This window comes from Notechis scutatus, chromosome 2 (assembly GCF_049901735.1).
Source record: "Notechis scutatus isolate UNSWTSFEM ecotype Mainland chromosome 2, rNotScu1.2, whole genome shotgun sequence".
Taxonomy (NCBI): Eukaryota; Metazoa; Chordata; class Lepidosauria; order Squamata; family Elapidae; genus Notechis; species Notechis scutatus.
In genome coordinates, this window is record NC_142010.1 from 198344441 (window position 1) to 198366715 (window position 22275).

The 22275-nt window shown below is 41.5% G+C and overlaps 1 protein-coding gene across 4 annotated transcripts in view; it reads right to left on the reverse strand.

Annotated features, from left to right (window-relative positions):
* SMARCA2 (SWI/SNF related BAF chromatin remodeling complex subunit ATPase 2) overlaps positions 1-21688 on the reverse strand; it is a 115896-nt gene extending 94208 nt beyond the window's left edge. The window contains exons 1-3 of one of the 4 annotated variants that reach the window (XM_087957772.1): positions 21424-21688; positions 7769-8025; positions 1682-1811 (exon numbers count right to left, since the gene is read on the reverse strand). In XM_087957772.1, the coding sequence (XP_087813898.1) occupies positions 1682-1811; positions 7769-7993 (355 nt within the window). In that variant the 5' untranslated portion in view covers positions 7994-8025; positions 21424-21688. Of the gene's footprint in view, positions 1-1681; positions 1812-7768; positions 8026-19283; positions 19661-20723; positions 20995-21423 lie in introns of those variants that run through there. The other 3 variants (XM_026675650.2, XM_026675661.2, XM_026675644.2) reach the window with 3 other exon arrangements.
* Between the last annotated feature and the right edge of the window lie 587 nt (positions 21689-22275).

Below are 22275 nucleotides of genomic sequence, written 5' to 3' on the forward strand. Positions count from 1 at the left end.
GCATTGCTAATAGTTGGGGGGAGTCTGAGAACTTCAGCGACGTCTCCTTCTCTCTCTCTCTCAGCACCTGAAAGAGCACCCGTCATTAACCAATTAACCAACACCAGCCTTGGAATCCCTTATTTTGGCATAATTTGGGATGAGAGAGGAGCCGTAAAACCAGGGACTTGGCGACAAGATGCAGGTTCTTTTTTTCAATTGAGTCCAATCATGAGGCCGCTTCTACCAGCTGATAGAAGCACCTGGTGACTCTGCCTTTGGGGAGCTTCCACTGGCTGATAGAAACGGCCTCGTGGTGAAGGGAGTGTGCATGGGCACTCACCCCGAGGTCGCTTCTACCGGCTGATAGAAACGGCTGGTGACTCTGTCTTTGGGGAGCTTCCATCGGCCAATAGAAACGGCTTCGTGGCGAGGGGAGTGAGCACAGGCGCTCACCCCGAGGCCACTTCTACCAGCCAATAGAAGCGGCTGGTGACTCTGCCTTTGGGGAGCTTCTATCGGCCGATGTTCTATTGGTAGTAGATCAGAGTAGCCTAGGCTACCTGCATGGCGCTCCTAAAGGTAAGTTTTCTCCCCCCCTTCCCTTCCCCCCCATTTCTCTTCATCTCGTGTAGTTCTAACGAACGATGTGAGAAATGATAGGGAAACGCATGGTTTAAATAGGCCTAAATTTTGGGGGTGGGGCTTAATTTCACCTCATGCCTAGAAATCATGCTGGGCCTTCCTATTGGTGGAGGCCGTATTGTTGGAGAAACATGGTATTATTAGATACAAGTACTTGTGGATAGTAGTATTTTGATAAAAGATAAAGTCTCCTTCAAATCAAACTCAATCATGTGCAGTTTTTAGAAAGAAAGAAAAAACCCACCAAAAGCCACTGTCTTCTCAGCTATAAGGAGCCCTGGTGGCACAGTGGTTAGTGCAGTATTGCAGGCAAATTCATCTACATGCTGGAGTTTGAGCCTGATGGAACTCAAGGTTGACTCAACCTTCCATCCTTCTGAGGTCAATAAAATGAGGATTCAGATTGTTGGGACCATATGTTGATACTGTAAACTGCTTAGAGGGGGCTATAAAGCAGGGGTCCCTAACCCTTGGGTTGCAGCCCACTACCGGGCGATGGTCTATTTGGAACCTGGCTAGCGTGCAGCTCTCTTTGTGCGAGTGGAAGGCCAGCACGTGTACACGTATGCACAACTCAACTTGTGCAAATTGAGCTGCTGGTTCCTCTCTTCCTCCACTGGGCTGCCAAGCCACAAAGGTTGGGATCACTGCTGTAAAGCACTATGAGGCGGTACATAAGCCTAAATGCTAGTGCTATTAATATACAGTATTTTTCAATTTTCCAGTCAAGCCTACAGTCATAGCCAGCCCTACTCCAACATAAGCATATGGCTTTTCTTATTCAAAGCAATGAACGAACCACGTATTATTTTCTCTAGATCTTAAAGTACTTGACACTGATGAATATCTTAGAAAAAACAAAAGTCTCAATTGTTCATTTTCTGCATCACTTTGAACTTTTCACTTCAAACATCCTCTACCAGGTATTATTTATACCCTTAAAGATTTATCTGTAACACAACTGCAACAAGGCTTAAAAGCCATCAGTTCTCATATCAAAAAAGATAGATAATGTCACAATTTTAAGAATAGTTTAAAATGGGACAAAACTATAAACCTTGACTGTGTTGATCCATTGGACTCTGAGGTGGTCCCATGCCAGGAAGAGGTGGTCGCATGTTTGCAGCCTTCATGGAACTGTTGTGTAGGTCTTCAACTATCCCTTTTTCATGCAAACCATCAATAGGCTGTAAGAGCAAAACAATTTTTTTAAAAATTCTTACTATGTTTCTTAGATTTAGATCCTGCCTTCCTCCCGTCTCATTCCTGCCTTTAACAACGCTTAAGCAATGTGCTGCTTTGGCTTGCACCGTCATGAAGTTTTATAGTAAATTACAATACTTATACTCATACGAATAAACAAGCACAAAATAGTATTAAAATCAAACCAAAATGTGCATGAAAACATCAAAGAAAAAAGAAAACCCAGTCAGCCTCAAGCGTGACCTTAATATGTCAAAGCAGCAATATTTTCTGAAATTACATAATTTTATCTTTTTTTTTCATGCTGGCTGGGATCTATGAGAGTTATAACCCCCACACTTCTGGAAGTGACAAGCGAAGGCTGAGTTATTGATATTTTAAATCCATGCCCTAACATTCTTCTGTTTCTCCTCCCCCAATCATTTATTATACGTAGACACATGTAGTGAGCTATATTTTGGCAGCAATATCAACAATACTCTGCATTTTGAACTGCAGAGGAATCTAGAGACAAGCATTACTAAACAGATTTTTAAAAAAGAAATGTTACCCTTCCCCAACTTTACTATCCTCCATGTCCAGTTTCCAGAATTTACAGCAATGGTTGTGTTTTTCTGGATGAATCTGGGAATTGGGCTTAATGCTTATATATAATAATTACTACCATGCTAGAAAAAATGTATTTCTCTTGTTACAACAGTCAATCTATTTTCAGATACCCAAGGGACCAAAAGAAATTACAGATAATGCTCGACTTACAACCATTCATTTAATTTTAGCAACAGTTCAAAGTAACAGCAGCACTGAAAAAAAGTGACCTTTGACCTATGATCATTTTTCACACTTACAACCAGTGCAGCATCCCTATGGTCACATGATCAAAATTTAGATGCTTGGCAACTGGCATGTATTTATGCAGTTATATTATCCCAGGATCATGTGATCACCTTTCACGACCTTCTGACAAGCAAAGTCAATGGGTAAGCTGGATTCACTTAACAACTGTGTGACTAACCTAAGAACTGCAGTGATTCACTTAACAGGAGAGGTCATAAAATGGGGGAAAGCTCACTTGACAACTGTCTTGCTTGGCAATGGAAATGTTGGGCTCAATTGTGGTTGTAAGTCGAGGACTACCTGTAGTTAACTTCCCAGGGCATTTTTCACCTAACTCCAGCAAAAATCATTCTTTACCAGCAAAGCAAGGCTGTATTCAAGAATCAGGTATCAGTGAAGGGAAAAAGACGAGGAAGAAGTTGAGCCGCCAGAGGAAAAGAAAGAAAGGTCAGCTGCATGAGGCAGACGAGGCTGCCATGTGAGGACAAGGTGAAGCCCACCCTGCATTCAAAGAGAAAGAGGAGGGGGGAGGGAGGCAGGGAAGAAACATGAAGGTTTCTGAATTGAATGATCAACAGAGGGTAAAATGAAAAAGATTTTCCTCACTTGTGAGGGGAGAGCCCAGGGGAATTGCTATTTCAGGGGAAGAAACGTTTAATAGTTGCTCTGAGAGTGTCTAAACAAACATTATGTGCAGCTCTCCAAAGACTGTCTCCTCTTCACACATGCAAAGCTGAAGGGCTCAGGTTTCTCACAACAACAACTCTCAGGCAAGCCCACATCATTAGCAGGTTTTAGATCCCAAAATGTGTGTGTGTGTGTGTGTGTGTGTATACACGTGAGCACAAGCGTGCACACAGGCACACACACACAGTTTGACTGCTAGGGAAGAAACTGGGGAGTGGAAAAGGGGAGGGTAGGAAAAGGTATAAATTTAAAGGAATAAAAATTGAGGAAAATTAAAAGCTTAGTAAAGAGAAAAAACACAACATTTCCAGATTTCTGGAGTGTAACTCAGGATTTGCTCGTTTTTGCTCTGCCACAAACACTCTTCACACTGTTTTTAAATTTATCTGTTCCTCTAACAGTGGGTTATTCAATACCTTTTTTTTTTTCACTTAGAATGGCAGAGTATTTTTTTTTTCAAAAAACCCACCCCGCATGTAGTTAAAGCTACAGCGCTAGTAATGTACAAAAACTGGATAAGCTTTGATCTTTAAAACAGACTGAGGAAAGTACTCATAGTTATCAAGAAAATAACAGAGGGACTCTTTCAGGAAGTCCACTTAGCTAGTTACAATGGAGACCTATCCAAGGTGAATCTGGGACAAGATATTCTAAAGTTACCAAATGTCTATTTCCTGTTTCAAAGTTGAGCTGAAATACAAAGAAATTATCTGTATCTGTACATTCAACCATATATTATTCTCTAAGGCAAGGAGTTTTATTCCCTTGTTTAATATGCGCTCTTAAAGATTCAGAAAGTTCTGTGACAGTTAAGTAGATCAGTTAAGAACTGAAAGTAAGCCAGAAGGTGGGATGAGGAAGCCCTCAGAGATTAATTACAGGAGAGAAACTGATGCATATTAATCATCTCTTAATAGTCTTCAGCAGTTACAAAAACAGGATTAATATATCAAAAAATCAAGAGACAAGCAGGCTGTTACTTAATCCAATACCCTAGTGCTAAATTAATGAATTAAAGCTGCAGTATATTTGAGCACGTGGCACCGCATAGCACAGAAATACAAAACAATAATTCCTGCTTATTTAAGATTTCAGGTTTAATCAACTTCAACAACTGTGAAGAAAAGCTGTCACCAATAATCAGTGTTCCCCTCTATCGATATTTACTATTGTTTTCTAAATTATAACGATGCCTGTTGTGCATGAGACATCTCAAAATAATTTAATTCAAAAGTCATCCCGGAAAACAATTGATATAAAGGAAATGAAAAAGTGCTTCAGAAAGTTCACAAGATCATGAACATTGTATCAGGGATAATCCATCTAAAATTAAGCAAATTAAAGTTCCATTGATTTCAACAAGAGGTGTTTTTTTAATTAAAATCTCATTGATTTTTTTTTGATACTTCATTCTGATTGGATAGTGTCTGCAAAACACATATTAATTATCTGCAGAGTTGATAGAAGTATTAAGGAAGAAAAATTATATCCCTAATCAAGGTCATATTTTACCCATCTCATCCTTCTAATGCAGGAAAAAAAATACCAACTCAGAGATTATAAAAGCAGTTTTGAGACACAGCGAATACATCTTTAAAATTATAAATGAACTGTCTGCTAAATGCAAATGATAAAGTTAACAGATAGTTTCCAAGAGATAGTTAAATCCTGAAACAATTTTGGTGAGTATAAGAATTTTGAAAGATTATTTTTGTCCTTCATCTTTCCCAGAGACATATAGGCTGTATTTAATATTTCTGGAAGAAGTAAGAAAAGAGTTGCAACCCAGAATAAAGCCATTTAAAAATTACTAATTTTATAATGCTGGTTTCAGCTTTTATAATAAAGTTTTTGTGTTTTTCCCCATTTAAATTAGCAAGAAATTGTGCTGTCAAGGGTTCAGCAATCATGGTCAGAAGAGGCTCCAAGAGCCATTAAAAAGGTTTAAGTCCCTCAAACCAGAGAGGGATGAGTTGGCAAAAACTGAATAGGCAGGAAAGACATCAATGCTACTATGCTGGCATTCATTTGGGACAATGAATCTACAAAGTAGGGCATCTACACTGTTAAATCCTCCATATCCTGCTGTGTTTAGAAACAAAACTTCTGAGCAACACTTATGCTTTATTGGTCTTTCAGGAGAGCTGCCTGTTTATCTTTACAAACTTATCAAAGGGAAAAAAAGGAAAAGGTTCCGCACTGATCAATATGTTCAGTTCTTGAATGCAGACACTTCCCTTGAGGCTGTTGAGTGTTGATGAAGTAGGCACCCGTCTGTCGAATTGCAGACCTGAAAGAATGCCAAAGCCTTCACAGGAGAGTGAGAAAATGGAAGAGAAACAACTGTTATTGTCTCAGCAAAAGAAATGATGCACAAGGAGTATCCTGACCATAACCAAACTGATAGGACGTTCCAGTGACCAGAACATTTATTATGTCCTTCATTAGAGTATTTCTGTTGCTGAGGCAGTAATTATTGATTCAATGCTCCTGTCATCTGGTAGTACCTTATTATTAAGTGCCTCCATAGCAAGAAAAGTAGGGGTGTGTAGATCTCCAGCCATCAAAGATTCTACAAATTTGGAAGCAAGAAAAAGGAAGAAACTGAAAATGGACTGAAAGTGACTGGTAAGGCCTTATGGTAAACTGTTTTTATTGCTACTGTCTTTTTTCTTAGAACAAGAGAAGGAATCTAAGGATGACTCCCATATAGTATTTTCTGTTGCTTTTCTCATTACCATAATGAGCCACTGAGTTTGCTAATTAATGTCTTGTTGATTCTTAACAAAAAAAAGTGGTTCTCCAGGCAAGAGAGATGAGTGAGAAGCCACAGTGAAAGATGCCTGCTAACTATAGTTTGTAAGCATGCTCTCTGGCTATTGAAAAAAAAAATGCACTGGGTGGTCCATACAGAGCAGATACCCCCTCCAGATATACTCTATTTGTAGTCCAGGCTGACAAGCCAAACTTGCAGGCTTTATTTTAAATTTGGGAATGAGAATTTTGAGAAGCAAATGAATACATTACATCTCAAGAAGGATGAACTTTGCTTGTCACAAGCGAATATTTATGAAAAGATTCCTATCTGTACTAGAGAACAAAAATCAGACTAAAGACCATTTTTTTCCTAGGCCATTGTAGTCTTCCCCAAGGCCATTTTTCTGCTCCAGACTTTGCTCCAGATACAGTTTCCCTGACAGTTCAATTCCAACTCAAAGTTTATAGCCTCATCAAGATCCATAATATCTATCATGGTCTCATTTTCCCTGATGGTAACTGAAGGTATCATATAGATTTCAAGGCTGTCCACATATAACAATTATTGTCTTTGTTCCATTGATTCTGACTGGCTATAGGCCTCTACCATTCTAGCTTTCAAATACGATATACAATCCTATGTATACTTTTAGTTGACCTATTGGCAGTTAAGCCTGGTATATGAATGAAAAACTTATAGTGGCAATTTAGTATCACAGAAAGCTAATTTTTGTTTGATCTTGACCATCTGAACATTTAGTTATGTTAAGTCTAACTGGACTTTTGAGGTGTATAGCTTTAATACAGGGCTGTCAAACTCGCGGCCTGTCGGCCTGATGTGTCACATGCTGGCCACACCCACACCTGGTTTAGCGAAGGGGAAAAAAGTCCCAATATGTCATGTGACGTCACTGTGATGATATGCCTCTGATACCCCTGCTTTAATATAATTTGATATGTCTTTTAACTTTTGACTGGGAACCACCCAGAGTTGATTGAAAGATGGATGACTATATAAATGTTTTAAATAAATAAATAAATAAAATATGATATAACTATAATAAAAATTTATACTGGAACAAGAGAGAACACCAAAGAAAAAAGAAAAAAGAAAGAAAATCTCCAATTTAATTATGATACCATTCTACATTATTAGATGCAGTCTTATTTTCCCAAGGCACTACGGCATTCATAAACCTACATTATGAGCAGAATACTGTACTGTTCTAATTCCTGGATCTTAAATATTGTTACTCTAAAATCCCATAGGGTACTAAGAAGCTAGTGCCTATTTGAATGAGGTAAGTCTTAAAAATGAAATATTCTGCTTTTATCTTCTAAAATATTATCCTTCTTCCAAAAATAAATTATGGTGAATCATACACATGTTCACTTCAAAGAATGCTCTACTGAATTTAAACGTATGTACTCCAATGTATGCTAAATTATCTCACTGAGGAACATTAACCACAACTGCCACAAGCAAGCCTTAATTTATGCTCTGGAATTCACACCTCAATATCACAGTCCTAATGAATGACTTGCATATATAAAACTGATAGTGATATTTAGGCTGACAAAATGATCGTTTTAGTTTTCCATCACCACTGTTCTGCACATAGAAAACATTTGGCAGAAAACATTTGGTAGTAATACTTACTTTGTGCATTTGATGCATGCCTTCCTGTGAATAATCACCCGGTCCCATAGATGGCATTGGATGTGGCACACTTGGAGGTCCAGGACTTGGTCCCATCATGCTATGTACTGAGCTTGGTGATGGCCCAGGTCCTGGGCTTGGACCTAGGATTGGTCCTGGAGATGGCCCTGGCCCTGGTGAAGGGCCTGGATGAGGCATTGTAGTAGGATCAGTTGGTGTAGACATCTACTCTGTCTCTCTTGGAATCAGTGATTGAGCTGTAGTGAAGGGAAAAAAGAACAACCCATCTAAATTTAAGTTGTTTGCCATTAGGAAAGAATATGACATTAAAGAAATAATTTGTGCACGATTCATCTTGAAGGATAAGAACTTCAAGTGCTTCTATATCAAAATAAAATACATGTCAGTGAAGTTACTCATCTTTATCAGGAGTCCACTATGAAACATGGCTGAAATAAATTGGAGTCTTTTGGAAGAAAATTATAATGCATGGTTTGTTTGCTTTTTAAATTGAGTATTGCCTTGGGAGTCTTGCACTGAAAGGAAGATTATATAAAGTATATATCCAAATAAATAAGAATTATCGGGTTTTCAAAAGTAAGTCACTAAATTCCTTTTAAGGTACCTATTATAAATACCATGATTCTCAAATTCCCCATCTCTCTATTAACAATTAACTATACAGGATAATAAATACAAGGATAAATAAACAATAACAATGTCATTCAGAGTGTATGTTTGTGTCTGTCAGAAAAAGTGATTGTCTAGACAAAAACAAATTAATCCCAAAGCACATGCTATTGCTTTTTTTACGTCAAGCAATATAAAGGCATGCTACAAACTTAATGAATATTTGATATGCCTTGTGTTATACATTCCCAAACTGCAATTGTATACCATTTATTTATTTAGTTAGTTTCATCCCATCTTAATTATTTTTAAAAATAATTCAAGGCAGTGAACATACCTAATACTCCTTCCTTCTCCTACCAAGCTGAATTTCAACTGAGAGCCCACTCTCCTAAAAGCTAAGCAGACCCTCTCTTCTCTCCATGGGGCATTTTTTTGCTCAGAATAACTCATCCTACAAATACTCTGCTACTTGTAAGTATGTCCATCGTGTAAAATTAGCATCCTCCATTTTGGAGCCCTCCTGATGTGTTGATTTTCAAAAGTCATGCAAGTTAATGACTGAATTAGCAGAGAGGCTTTGATTAGAGACAACAGGCTAGATAATTTTATAAGAGACTGGAAGCCGTAGATGGCCATGTCAAATACAATAACAGATGGTCACCAAAAGGATTTGAAGATTAGTGTAATGTTTGGGTTAACTTGTTGACTGAGTTTTTTTTTAAACATATAAAGTATGATCAGATGTTGGGTCGATTTGATTATCCGACAGAGATCCCCTTTAATTTAATATAGTATTTTTGTTGTAATTATTTGTAAACCCATTATGTAAAGAGGAGAATTTATTGGTTTTGTTGGTATTTTTTTCCTTTCTCAGCATCTAGCCTGGGTGGATTCTATGTATTTAATGTTAAATTTATTTGATATTTGAGTTATTTTTTTTTTGTACACATTCCCTCCCCCCCTTTTTTTTGCAGTTGTTAGTGTTGGATGTATGTTTCTATTTTTTTTGTTTTACATTTTGTGTGTGTGTGTGTGTGTGTGTGTGTATTTATTTATTTATTTGCAGGTGGCATCACTGAAAGGTGATGATATTTCAAGGGCTTTATGGGAGGAAATGGAAAATGACATTTTCAGAAGCTGCATGCAGCCTAAAGGTTGCCCCCTTTGGTCTAACCCTGAAGTGAGAAGCAAGCAAATTTATAACATATCATACAAGTTATGGAAAGGGAAATAGCTGGAAGTTCCTACAACTGCTAAGTGCAAAGAGGTTTTTTTGCCCCAAAGTTTCAGGTTGAAGGCTACTTAATAAAGTCCAATCTAGCAATAGGTTCTTTGAAAGCACCCTGTCAGACTAAGCCACCCCATTGCTATTTTCAGAAGTGACCTCTGACCTAGTTACGAAGGTCTTCACTATTTAGGAACTAATCCCCCCAAAACTAACAAGATACGGACTCACTATTTGATTTTTAAAATCGAGATTAATGTCTTAAGAGAGCACCTGAATATGCAACAATACTCAACAGTTTTATAAAATTGTTCTAAAACTTCATATTCTTATGCCTTAATACTATGCTTTCCTCTGATAAGACAGAAAAGAGTGATCATTCACTTCACATTCAAGAGAAACTCACTTGAAATAAATGGCCTTGGGAGCTCATTCCTTTCAGGGAAAGATACGGAAATAACCTCTGAAGCGTTAAACAAAGATAGAGAAAACCCAAGGGACTAATCTGTGCTACCCAATACCAACCAGTGTCACAAAGGGATCTGCTTTATATGCATATAACTGTAGCTACTGGATCATTTACATCAGGGGTGTCCAACTTTGGCAACTTTAAGAGTTGTGGACTTCAACTCCCAGAATTCCTCAGCCAGCAAAGCTGGCTGAGGAATTCTGGGAGTTGAAGTCCACAACTCTTAAAGTTGCCAAAGTTGGACACCCCTGATTTACATGGTACCTTCCATGTAATTTTGGTGGGAAGTGGCACTCTAAAACAACCATGTTCTTTGGCTCACAAAAGAACACCTCCTAGCAATCCCACCCACCCAGCCTAGGCAGTGGGGTGAAGGTTGCTGGAAATTATTGTACAGTAACTTCTGGAGAGCTACCAGGTTTCCTTTTCTGTGTATCAAAATGCCCACATTCTGGGGGGGAAAGTAAAGCAAAAAATGGCACTGCTATCAGTTTAAATTTAAACAATCCCTTCATAGTACTGTCCAGAGAAGCAGCATGCAATGTTTGAACTAAAGCTGCAATCGGCTTTGAATTCTTGGCAAACAACATGCTACTGCAAACTTACTCTATTGTTTTGGTAAATGTTAACCACAGTTGAAAACTGCTTCAGCATAGCAGCTAAAACTACCACCTTAGATTGCCAAAAAGCGTGAACGTCTTTCCAACTGTTAGAACTGTGGTAGAATTGTATTCTGGAGGCAACTCTTCAATCTGTCCTGTCACATGAGCCCCTTGATTAGAATTCCTTGTATAATTGTTTCAATATTCTTTTTGTTCATCCTCACAGGATAACATTATTTCTGTGAGGTACACAACCTACTCTTACTTTATTTGAAAAAACGATTCCATATTGCAGAGGCATCCGCAAAGGAATCCCGGGGGAGGGGAGCAGGGGAGGGCAAATAACCAATACAGGGTCATACTATTGCGGCACAGGTCCCTTCCTACCCTGTTTCCCCGAAAATACGACCTACCCTGAAAGTAAGTCCTAGCTTGATTTTTACATGGGCACCCAATATAAGCCCTACCCCCCAAAATAAGCCCTAATTAAGATCCCACCCACTCCAAGATGCACGGGTAAAAATTAAACTAGGGTGGGGATGGGAGGGGTGGAGCTGCCCTACTACTTACCTTTGGACAGTTGAAGCCAGCCTCGCACATCCCGACACCTGCCTTGCCGGCCCATTTCTTCTGCAGCCAGCAAAGATTTCCTAAAGGCCTCTATAGCTGATAACAGAGCCCCAGAACGATCTGGAACTCTACTATTGCCTGCAAAGGCTTTCAGGAAAGCCTTGCCGGCCGCAGAAGAAGTAGTTCTTGAAGGCCTGACAGCGAAAAGGAGGCCGGGGCGACGCATGAAAGAGAGGTTAGTCAGTGGACGACATCCCCTAAAAATAAGACCTGATGCCCTTTTTTGGTGGAAAAAAATTATAAGACAGGGTCTTATTTTCGGGGAAACATAGTATTTGTACAGATACGATGCCATTCCACACAATATTGGGCAGGAAAGAAGTTTGTACAATGAAAGTACAACACTGTTTCTGTCATTTGGATGAACTCACTGGGTTCTGGAGATGCGTCTAAGACTACAGCAATAGCAGTAACACTTAGATTCATATATCACTCCATAGTGCTTTACCACACTCTCAGAGCAGTTTACAAGGTCAGCATATTGACTCCAACAATCTGGGTCCTTGGAAGGATGAGTCCACCTTGAGCTGGTTAGGATTGAACTCTTGGCTGTGGGCAGAATTAGTCTGCAATACTGCAATCTAACCACTGCTCCGCCACATGCAAGATTATCCATAAAAAATATTGGGGACCATCAACTGCAAGCTTGGAGACATAATACTGCTCTGTGTTCTATACAGAGAGTTTTGTTCTTTTTTCTTCCCAAATTGGATCGGTTGATCCAGTGTCATGCTTGGGGACAGGTCTGAGTTGCACGTATATCTTACATGAAATGCATTTTTCTTGTGAAAAGTGGCATTCGTCACACAAATGGGCATCCACAACATACTGATTCAGTATCAGGAAGTGCAAAATTTGCCTGCATTTACATAAAATGGCACCACTGCAGTCAGAACTGCTGTAATCCTTTTAATGGAGGGACTGAATTCTGAGCTTGTCTCTTCCCACAAACCATGCCTACAATATAAGTTACATTACTTTCATGCAGTGCCAGCCGGCATTGCTCCCAGCACTTACGTCTCACCATGTGCTCTTTCTAGTGTTCCCAGCACATGTTATAACCACATCTGTTAGATTATTCTGGGGAAATTGGCCCATCTCTCAGGGACAGTGAGATTTGGATGGTTTTCATTATGTTCCAGAAACCCTCCTAATACAGACCTAGAGGACTAGTAAAAAAAATACCTATACAAATATAGCAATTGCTCCCACTTGTGAAAATCTCCCAAGTTTCATCAGACAAGCTATTATTGCAAGTGCAGATGAGGAAAAAAAAAGAAACCAGATAAAAAAGAAAATGAAGAGATAAATATAATGGCCAGAATCACTTTGTGGCTTTTCTTTTAAATACATTTTAAATTAAGATACTTTTTTCTTGCACACATTTAGCCTACAGTGGCATGTCTCCCTTTGAAATAGAAGATGCAAAATAGAATGTTTCAAGCTATGAACCATTCATGAGAAAGCTCTGGTACACATGAGGAGACCTATCAATGCCAAAATGCCAGTATAATTTGTATTACTGATATGCTGCCAGAATTATAAAATAAAACCGATCCACTTAACAAAAGACCAAAAGGGCTACCTAAAACAAAACAGACATATACCTATACAGGTACTTCTCTGCAGTTGTTATGTTAGTAACATTAGTGGTACAGTGAATCTGGCTTCCTCCTTGACTTCGCTTGTCAGAAGGTCCCAAAAGGTGATCACATGACTCTGGGACACCGCAACTGTCATAAATACATGCTAGTTGCCAAACGGCCAAATTTTGATCATGTGACTATGGGGATTCTGCAATGGCCATAAGTGAGAAAAATGATCATAAGTCACTTGTTTCACTGCCGTTGTAACTTTGACAAATGGTCTTAAGTCTATGGCCAGCTGTATTCATGATGTTTGTGTATACTAACCAGAGCGTCACTATTAAGCATTACAATGTGGTCCTTGTTTAATGACAAATCATTCAGCACTGAGCTTGCACCAGTGTTGAACGAGTGATATTTATCATCAGTCCTTGAAGTTCCAACCATCGCAGCATCCCTGTAGTCACATGGTCACCATCTGTGACCTTCTTTGTTGGCTTCTTGCAAGCAAAGTCAACAGGGAAATCAACAGGAAGTTGCAAATGGCAATGATGTGAAGTCCTCGTTTAACAACATGCAAGTTGTTTGTTTAACAATTACAACTGAGGAGTGCAGGAACTGCTATCACTAAGCAACATGATCAACATCACCACACTTCACAACCACACTGCTAAGCAATGGAAATTGCCATAGTTAACCGAAGACCACCTGTACTATGTTATTACTTATGGAATCCTACATTCATAAATCGGCATTTAACAATGCCACATTAGTACAACTTTCAGACTGACTTTTTAAATTGTATATAGAAGTTGTATCACAGGAGAAGATTGAAAAAAACATGTATGAGATTTGGCCCTTTTGGAGGACCAAAAAGCATTCTGTGAAAGGACTGCTCCCCATTATGTACACTTAAGCCTATTCCAAAAATCTCACTCACTAGATTTTGAAAAACAAGAGATACTGTAGTAAGCATTTGTAATGAGAATGGAGATAGCAATGTAATAAAATGGTTTTCTTTTTAACAACTTTTTTGTTAGGGTTTCTCTCTCTCTTATACTACCTGAGACTTCTCAGAAAACAACAACTCAATGAAAAACTGCTGATGACCTTCTACTGCTGCACCATAGACAGTATCTTAACTTACTGCACCTCTGTATGGTTTGCCAATTGCACAGTGGCAGATAGGACAGCACTCCAGAGGGTTAACATCATTGTCCAGAAGATCATTGGTTGCCCTCTCCCCTCTTTGGAAGAGCTTTATAGCTCCCGCTGCCTTAAGAAAGTTCAAAACATCCTCAAAGATCCATCTCATCCTGGGAACCCTTTTTTTGAACTATTACCATCTGGCAGACGGTACAAGATAATAAAAACAAGGACAAACAGGCTGAAAAACAGCTTCTATCCCAGGGTAGTAACTTTATTGAATTCCACTGTATAGTGCAATATTAATGCAGTATCAGGGGTTTCAATTCAACGTATAGAATGTGAAGGATGTGTGTTTGTGTTTATTTTCAGTCATAACCTACAACGGCACTGAAAAAAGTGACTTTTGACTATTTTTTTCACTCTTACAACTGTTACGACATCCCCATGTCACATGATCAAAATTCAAATGCTTGGCAACTGACATGTATTTAAGATGGTTGTAGTATCCCGGGGTCATGTGTTCACCTTTTGTGACCTTCTGACACACAAAGTCACTGGGGAAGCCCGATTCGCCATACAACCATGTTACTAACTTAACTACAGCAAGAAAGGTCATAAAATGGGGCAAAATTCACTTCATAACTGTCTCACTTAGCAACAGAAAATTTTGGCCTAATTATGGTCATAGGTCAAGGACTACCTGTATTGGCTTTTCTTATTGGTAGCCCAATCCCATTCCCTCCCTTTCTCCTATGTACAATCCTAGTCAAGTACTTTTGTAGCCATTGCATGTAAAATAGCCTCTAATACAAGAAAAGTAGGCAATAAGCCACCAAGATTTTCCCACTTCCTTTAAATAACCCTTTGTTACATGATATGGTCAAGAGAAGCAGTTTCAATGCTAGGACATAGCAAAAGAGTCCAGATGCAGTTTCTTTTTTCCTTCTTGCCCTACAAAGTCCCTTTGCCATTTCCCAAAATAAAGCCCTCGTGGCATCCTCTATTGAGGAAAAATAAGTAGTGTAACTGGTAAAGGATTCAACAGAAATTAGCTCTAAGGCAGGAGACAGGATGTTGTGACTCTCTACAGAACTACAGTTCAGCAATACAAGGGGGAGAAGCAGGCTCTCGGCCTTGGGGATTACAGGCTAGGAGAACATTTCCCAGTTTTGGGAAATCTACAACATTCAGATAGATAAACTCTATGGCCTGAGAGTTAAAACCCAACGTAATATGGAAAGTGACACAATTGGGAACACTGGTTTATAAGTTTAAAACGTAATTAAGGACTGGGTTATAATTAAAAAATGGAGAATGGAAGAAGGGATGGGGGATTAATGTTGTAATTACTGCTGGCTTGAAGGAATGAAAGAGGGGACAACACACAAATCTAAGGCATGCTCCTGAAGCAGATGTATATTTATAACAAGATGGATCATTTATAATATAGATTCCATTCCATGTAGAATTCCACTCCAATTATGTCACTAGAATTGCAATTCTTGTACATTATTTCTCTGCCAAACCTGGAAAGTTAGTGGTTTACTACAAATTTCCACTAGTCAAGAATTAGCCTTAAATCCTGTAACCTTTAGATAACGAGGAGTACTTCCAGCCAATTATGTGATAGCAACTTGTATCATTGATTTCTGTCAATAATGTTTCAGATTTTAATTCACTTTTGAAAACTGAGCTCTAAAAACAATCACTTGAAGCTGTAATTCAAAGTTTCTTCAAGTATTTTCCTTTCTGCTGTCCCTTCATCTACATCCTGATATCAATACATATTGAAACACAGGGGGTTGACATCAGAACGAGTTTTCCATTTTCTTACTTGAAATGTTCTCTTTCAAATTGTTTGCAGTCAAATTGAATAGCAGACTTCTAATGGTCCTTGTCTTCTTATTCTTCAGTGAACACATCAAGCAGTCTAATCAATAGGTATACTTTTGTGTAGTCTGACACAGGATTTTGAAGACCTGTCTCAACACTGAATATGTGGGTTGTTACAGTATATTGCTGAAGAACATGGGTGAAGGTGCTCTCAATATAGTCCAGAGAAATACAGTTAAATTATATTCAAGAGTTTGTTCATTTCCCTAGCTGCATAAAGACCAGCCACTAAGAGCAAACTTATGCTACAAGAAGTTAACCACTCATTGGAGGAAAGGAAAACATATTTCCAAGTGAATAGTTGGCAAGATCCATTGTACAAGCAATCTCAGGAAACAAAGCAATCTCTTGACCAAGGAAAGAACATCTTGCTGCAAAACTATGCACCCAGTCCCAAAGCTTTCTAGTAAAGTTATGTGAAAAACCAAGAAAAAACATATGGGAAGCTATCATATTAACTGTTCCTACACTTCTTTAATTCTCAATTGAAAGGTATGCCAGGTATCTATCTGAACTTTAATAGCAAACTGGTGGAATATCCACTAAGAGAACACTGCCAATTTTAAGTCACAAAAGGAATATAATAATCATTGTTTCTGAAAGCAATCCATGTATTTTTTTTTCTGAATTGTAGGCAAGGCCCCTAGGGGGAGCTTGAAACCCCCACGAACTAAGGTACAACATTTTGCAAGTGTTATTGGTGGTAGACAAGATTCAAATTTCCAGCATACGTGGGCTATAATCTATCTTGGGAATTGCCAAAAGGAATGAATTATACTTCTCCGCTCAACTATAAGGCCAATTACTTAAGCACTATATTATGGCTCATGTGTATCTGTAAGAACAGGAAGGAAAACAACTGGCTCACAAACAACTAGAGGTGCAAAACAGTGTGGACAGGTGCATAAGAAACAGCACAGGTATCTGGTAAATATGGTTAGTAAAGATTTTTGGTTAAGATGGTCAGAGAAGGGCAAAATAACTTTAAAAGATGAGTGCATCTGAATAATGCTCAATACCCCATTAAGGAATTAAAATTTTGCTCCCTTCTGCTTTTATTCAGAAACACACAGGCTATATTTACAATCTACAGTTTCCAGAACATAAGCAATATTTATACTATAGTTTCCAGTGTCCTGCAGCAAAACAACAAAGCATGTTTTGACACCTTAAAGACTTAACCAGTTATTATCGTATAAGCTCATCTGTTGCCAGGCCTATCAAATCCCTTAGGAGGTACAGGGGGAATTGGGGACAAATAGTCTGCTCACATTACATTAGATGTGGCCCATGATATTAGAACAACTTACATTATTTACAGTATATTAATTTTTGTTTCTAATATAAACCTGAAGTTTGCCTAACACAGAATAAAAAATCCCACAAGAATATAATAAATATATGACAGTACAATCTATTCCTGTCTGGATTCCTTCCACTAATTCTTGTTTGTAATGGCTAGATAGGCTGGGAATCTGAGGAATTGCAACCCAATTGGGAGTCGTTATCAAGCTGGGAAAAGCTGCTTTATTGAATGTCAAGTGTATACAAAAAAATTCCAGTCTGCAAAGTGTCCTTGAATCACTGAGATTACAGCAGGGATGTTCAGAAACATTGTTCAAGAGAAAAATTAAAAGTGCAGACAAAACATCCACCCACACCTATTTATTGTGTTATCTGAAGTACATCAACCAAATAAGTCTATTTTTGTGTCAAGGGAGTATTAATTTTCATTCCATTTTGGGAAAGAAAATACCATATATATTTCCAACCCTAGCTATGTTAAAAATGTTAGCTACAATATTTCTTTTCTTCTCAGTTGCCAGCATCAAGTGTTGGTCAAAGCACTGACTAACAGGGAATGCTGAGCAACCATTTTAGAAGTTAACAGAAGAAAAAAATTTGAGGTCATTTTGAAAATGCTGTTGTGGTACAAGCTTTCCATGAAGCCTATTAAAATAACCAGCCCTGAAGTTCAATCAAAACTCAGAAAACGTAAATTATTTAAGGAAGCATTATCTTAAACTCTGTTATGCTTACCTTTCTTTGCCAACTGATACACTTAACTACAAATTTGCTTTAAAATGTCCATAACTGATAGAACTGGATAGTTATTAATATTATTAGGTTTCAGAGTTTGATGAATTGCAGATGGACATAAAAATCTGTATCCAATTCAGTCCTTCTGTTACATTATTTCTCTCTCTCTGCAGTAACAAAGGGATTCTAGAAGAAGGGGGAAAGAGGGGGATAGGCAAATGGGAATAATAGGGCAATTAGATTCACAAAAGAAAGTGTGCCTAAATTAGCATGACAATAGGTGGCCTCCTAAAGCAAAGGCTGCCCCACCTCCAAACATGTAGTTGTTATAGAACTAAAGGCTGGCTTCTTCATTCATTTGCAGACCTCAGGAGTTAGTGGCTGGAACTAAAGGAGACTGAAGGGAAGGAATTAAAGCACACAGTACACAAAAGAAAAAAGGCCAGAGAACAAGACTGCAGATGTCAAATGCCATGTTAGCTGCAGAGCCCTCGTGCAGTCTCCACCTTCTCACACACACAAAATAACCTGGGGGAGGATGGCTCACAAACTTCAGCGGCTGCAGTTACTGATGCAAATGGCCCACCTTTCAAATCAGCAACATTTCCCAACTTTCAAATAGTTGTCGGTTGTTTTTTTTTTAAGAAGAAAACATAATCGTCCCAATCACATTAAAATGCAAGTACGGAAATCAGTTTGGTTAAAAAAAAACAACAACAACAACCCAGCGGAGTTAATCAGATCCTCTTGTCTGTTGCAAATTGCCGATAATCTGACGGAGTTGAAGCAGTTTGCAACCGACGCTCTGAATCGCGCCTGGAACCAATACAGGATTCGGGCCTTCTGGCTGGCCCGCTCCGTACTCGGAGGAGGAGGAAGAGAGCAGGCAAAACGCGCCATGTGTTTTTGTGAAACTTCGGATTTAAAAGTCGGAACGGAGAAGCCTGTCGCCCCGATTCCACCCCCCTCCCCCAAAAAAAACCGCGATCACGACCAGCAAACGCGGCTTTGCGCGAGGCCACGAGAGACTCTTTTGCTGGAGTTTGATTAGACTCGATAGGCCTCAAGTTTCCGTTTGCCGACACGCCCGGCCGCCTCCAACCCGAGTCACGGGTGGCGGGGCGCCCATCTAGCCAAGCCGATTTGAAAGTTTGCGACCCTCCCCGGTGGGCGATCCCGAGTCCATGTTGAAAAGAGCCTTCCCCACACCCACGCCGTTTCTCTCTCTCTCTCTCTCTCCTTTCCTCCCACACCCGGTTCCCACAGCAACGGCTGCAGAGACCTTTACCTTTCTGGAGCGACACCCGAAGAAGCTCTAGGCACGCCCGCCGTGGGTGAGATGCCAGATGCGCCGATCGCGAGCTTTCATGGCAGACCGGGGCCTATCTCTCCCCCGTCACCATGTCACCCTGATCAAACATGTCTGTGTGAGTCCTATTTGGCTGCGGTGACTTCCTGATTCTCTGCATTGCTGAGCACAGACAGGAAAAGAAAAAAAAGAAAGAAAAAAAAAATCCACCCCAACCAGCGCGAAACCTCGCCTCTTCCTCTCTCTCCCAGCAGCGAGAGAGGCTGGCTCCAGCTACCCTCCTACTTCTCCAGCCTGGCTCGCCTGCTCAGCCACCAGTAGCGAGCGGCACCAGTCGGGCAGAAATCCCCTTCCTCCTCCTCTTCCAGGCATTTAATCATCAACCCCCCCTCCCCCCTTTTAGACCCCACAACTTTTCCCCTCCTGTTTCTCTTCACCCAACTCACGCCCGAGGGTTAAAAAGACTTCCCTCGCACCGACCACGGGGTGCGGGACGACGCCTGCTTCCCCCTCAGCCCCCAAAGGATTGAGACTGACCCCCTCAGCAACTTTCGAAATCAATACATGCTCGGGGATTTCTCTCCCACCCCTCGGAGAAAATAAAGGGTGTAATAAAAAAGTGTGTGTATGGGGGGGGGGGGGAACCCGCGTCAGACATCTGCACCACTGAGGAGAGAGAGGCCGCTTTCGGGCAAGAGCGAAAGAAGGGCGCAAACACGGGCAATGCGAGATATCTTCGGGGAATGGGACACACACACACACACACACACACACACACCGCGGCGGCGGCTGCGGTGCAGAAGAAAGCAAAACGGGGACTTTTCAGACGCGAATAAGCGCCGGATTATTTTGAAGAGGCCCGAACTGGGAGGCGAAAAGCGCACCGATCTCTCCGGTTTTCACTCCACTTCTCCCGGCTTCTCAACAACACCCCTCCTCCTTCCCCCCCCGCCACCCACCCCGAGGCTCTCGGATCTCGCGTCGTCGCACTCTCGGCGGCCAGGCAAGGCAAGGCGAGATCGGTCCGGACTTGGGCCTGCCCGGCTTTGACGCTTCTACCCCGCTTCCTTTCGCGAACCCATCGCATTTCCCCACCTCTTCTTTCTCCTGCTCTCTCGACCGCAGTGGGGAAAACTCTGCGGCGGAGCTTGGCTGGGAGAAGATTAGGCGGTCGGGATCTTCTGCAGCGAGGCGATCCGGGCAAAAAAAAAAAGCGCCTCCGCCTTTTCGCTTCCCCGGGGCAGGACGCGGCGCCAACTTCCAGCACTCCCTCCCAGCCGGCCACATGCCTCCATTTCCCTCAGCCACAGCCTTAATGCAGTTTCTGGAGAAGACCGGTGTGTGTGGGGGGTCCCCCGCCAGCCTTGCTTCTACTCCCCAAAGGCTCAGCGCATTCAAGAGGAGGCAAAGCTAACCTACCGGCTCCATCGCGCAGGACCTGCATATACCTGCTCGCGATCCGTTTCTGGCTTTTCTCTTGGTCTTTCTCTCCTCGTCTCTTCTGTCCCTCTTTCACTCTCTCTCTTCCTCCCCTCCCTGTTTAAGGAGCCAAAGCCCGCCAGCAGCTGATTCCACGCCGGAGGCTTCTGGCTTCTCCCGCCGCCTGCCGTCGCCAAGAACCCGGGCTTGCAACGGGCAAAAAGCCAGCCCTCCTCCCTCGCCCGACTTTCTCCCCAGGTTCAGCTGACTCACAAACTCAGCGCCTAAGCATCCTCTCTCTCCCCCCCTCCCCCGCCGCCTTCTCCTTCCTCCCCCCTTCCCAAGGAAATGTTCTTCACCCAGCCGCTTTTTCAAATGAGGATTATTAGATTATTATTAGAAGGATCAGGAAAAACTTTCTTCCGTTCGCTTTTTCGATCTGCAAAGGAGACGCAAAGGAGATCGAGGCGAGACTTGTTTGTGGCCGGAGGAAATGAAATGAAAGGGGGGGGGGGGGTGTTGTCTGTTAGGATGTTATATATATTTGGGGGGGGAAGGACGGATGGAGGGAGGCTGCACGAGCTAAATTCTCCCCTTCCCCTCTCTTCCCTAACCCTCCCCACCCCAACCAACAACTACATCAAAACGACGGATGGTGATTAGGAAAGGGAGGGAGGGAGGAGTTGCAAGCGATCTTTACCTTGCTGGGGGAGAGTGGCGGGCTAGATCTCTCCCTCTCTTATGAGTCACTCAGAGTACACAGCCAGCCAGCCAGGGGGAACTAGATTATGAACATGACTTCATTGATGACAGTCATTCCCTCCTCTTCCTAAACTCCCGCCCCGCCTCTCGGCTCGGCCGCTTTCTCCCATTCCGACGCTCCGTACTAGAGAGTACGAGAAGCTCCTCCTGACTGGAGCGACCCGACTCTCGAAGCTCCCGTCCGGAAGAGGAAACGGAAAGGCGGATTCGCTGCGGCGCGCTGTCACTCAAGCCGCAGCTGGGAGGGAAGGCGGAGCTTAGCGCTGCTCCAAAATTGTGGGGAGGGCAAGCTAGCCTGGTCGGAGCGCGCGAGCGCGGCTGCCCTTTTTATTCCCCCCTCTCTCGCCTCAGGGTAGACGCGTGCGCGCGTGTGAACGCTTCTGGGTTTCACCCCCCCTCCCTTTCTCGGTTCAGCTGTTTGGATCCAGAGGGGAATCTTTGGGACGGGGTGGCCCCCTTCGAAAGAGAGTGAGAGGAAAGAGAGAACAGAAGCCCAGGAGTTCAGGGAGGGGTCGGGTGAAGAAGGTGCTGGAATTTAACCGTGCCTGCAGGACAGGTGCAAGCTTGTCGGGGGAGGAAGGAAGGAAGGGGGACGGGAGGCGAGGCCAAGGCGACTGGGAGAAACAAGCTGACTTCAACCCAGGGCTGGTTTTGTAGCAATGAACCTGTGGTTTGGGACAGGGGCCAGGTTAATAAGGTCATCGCGGAGTTCTTGGTGCTCTCTTGAGCTTGTTTTTTTTTTCTTTTTGCTTGCAGACTTTTCATTACCTGAAAAGCTCCAAAGAAGCTT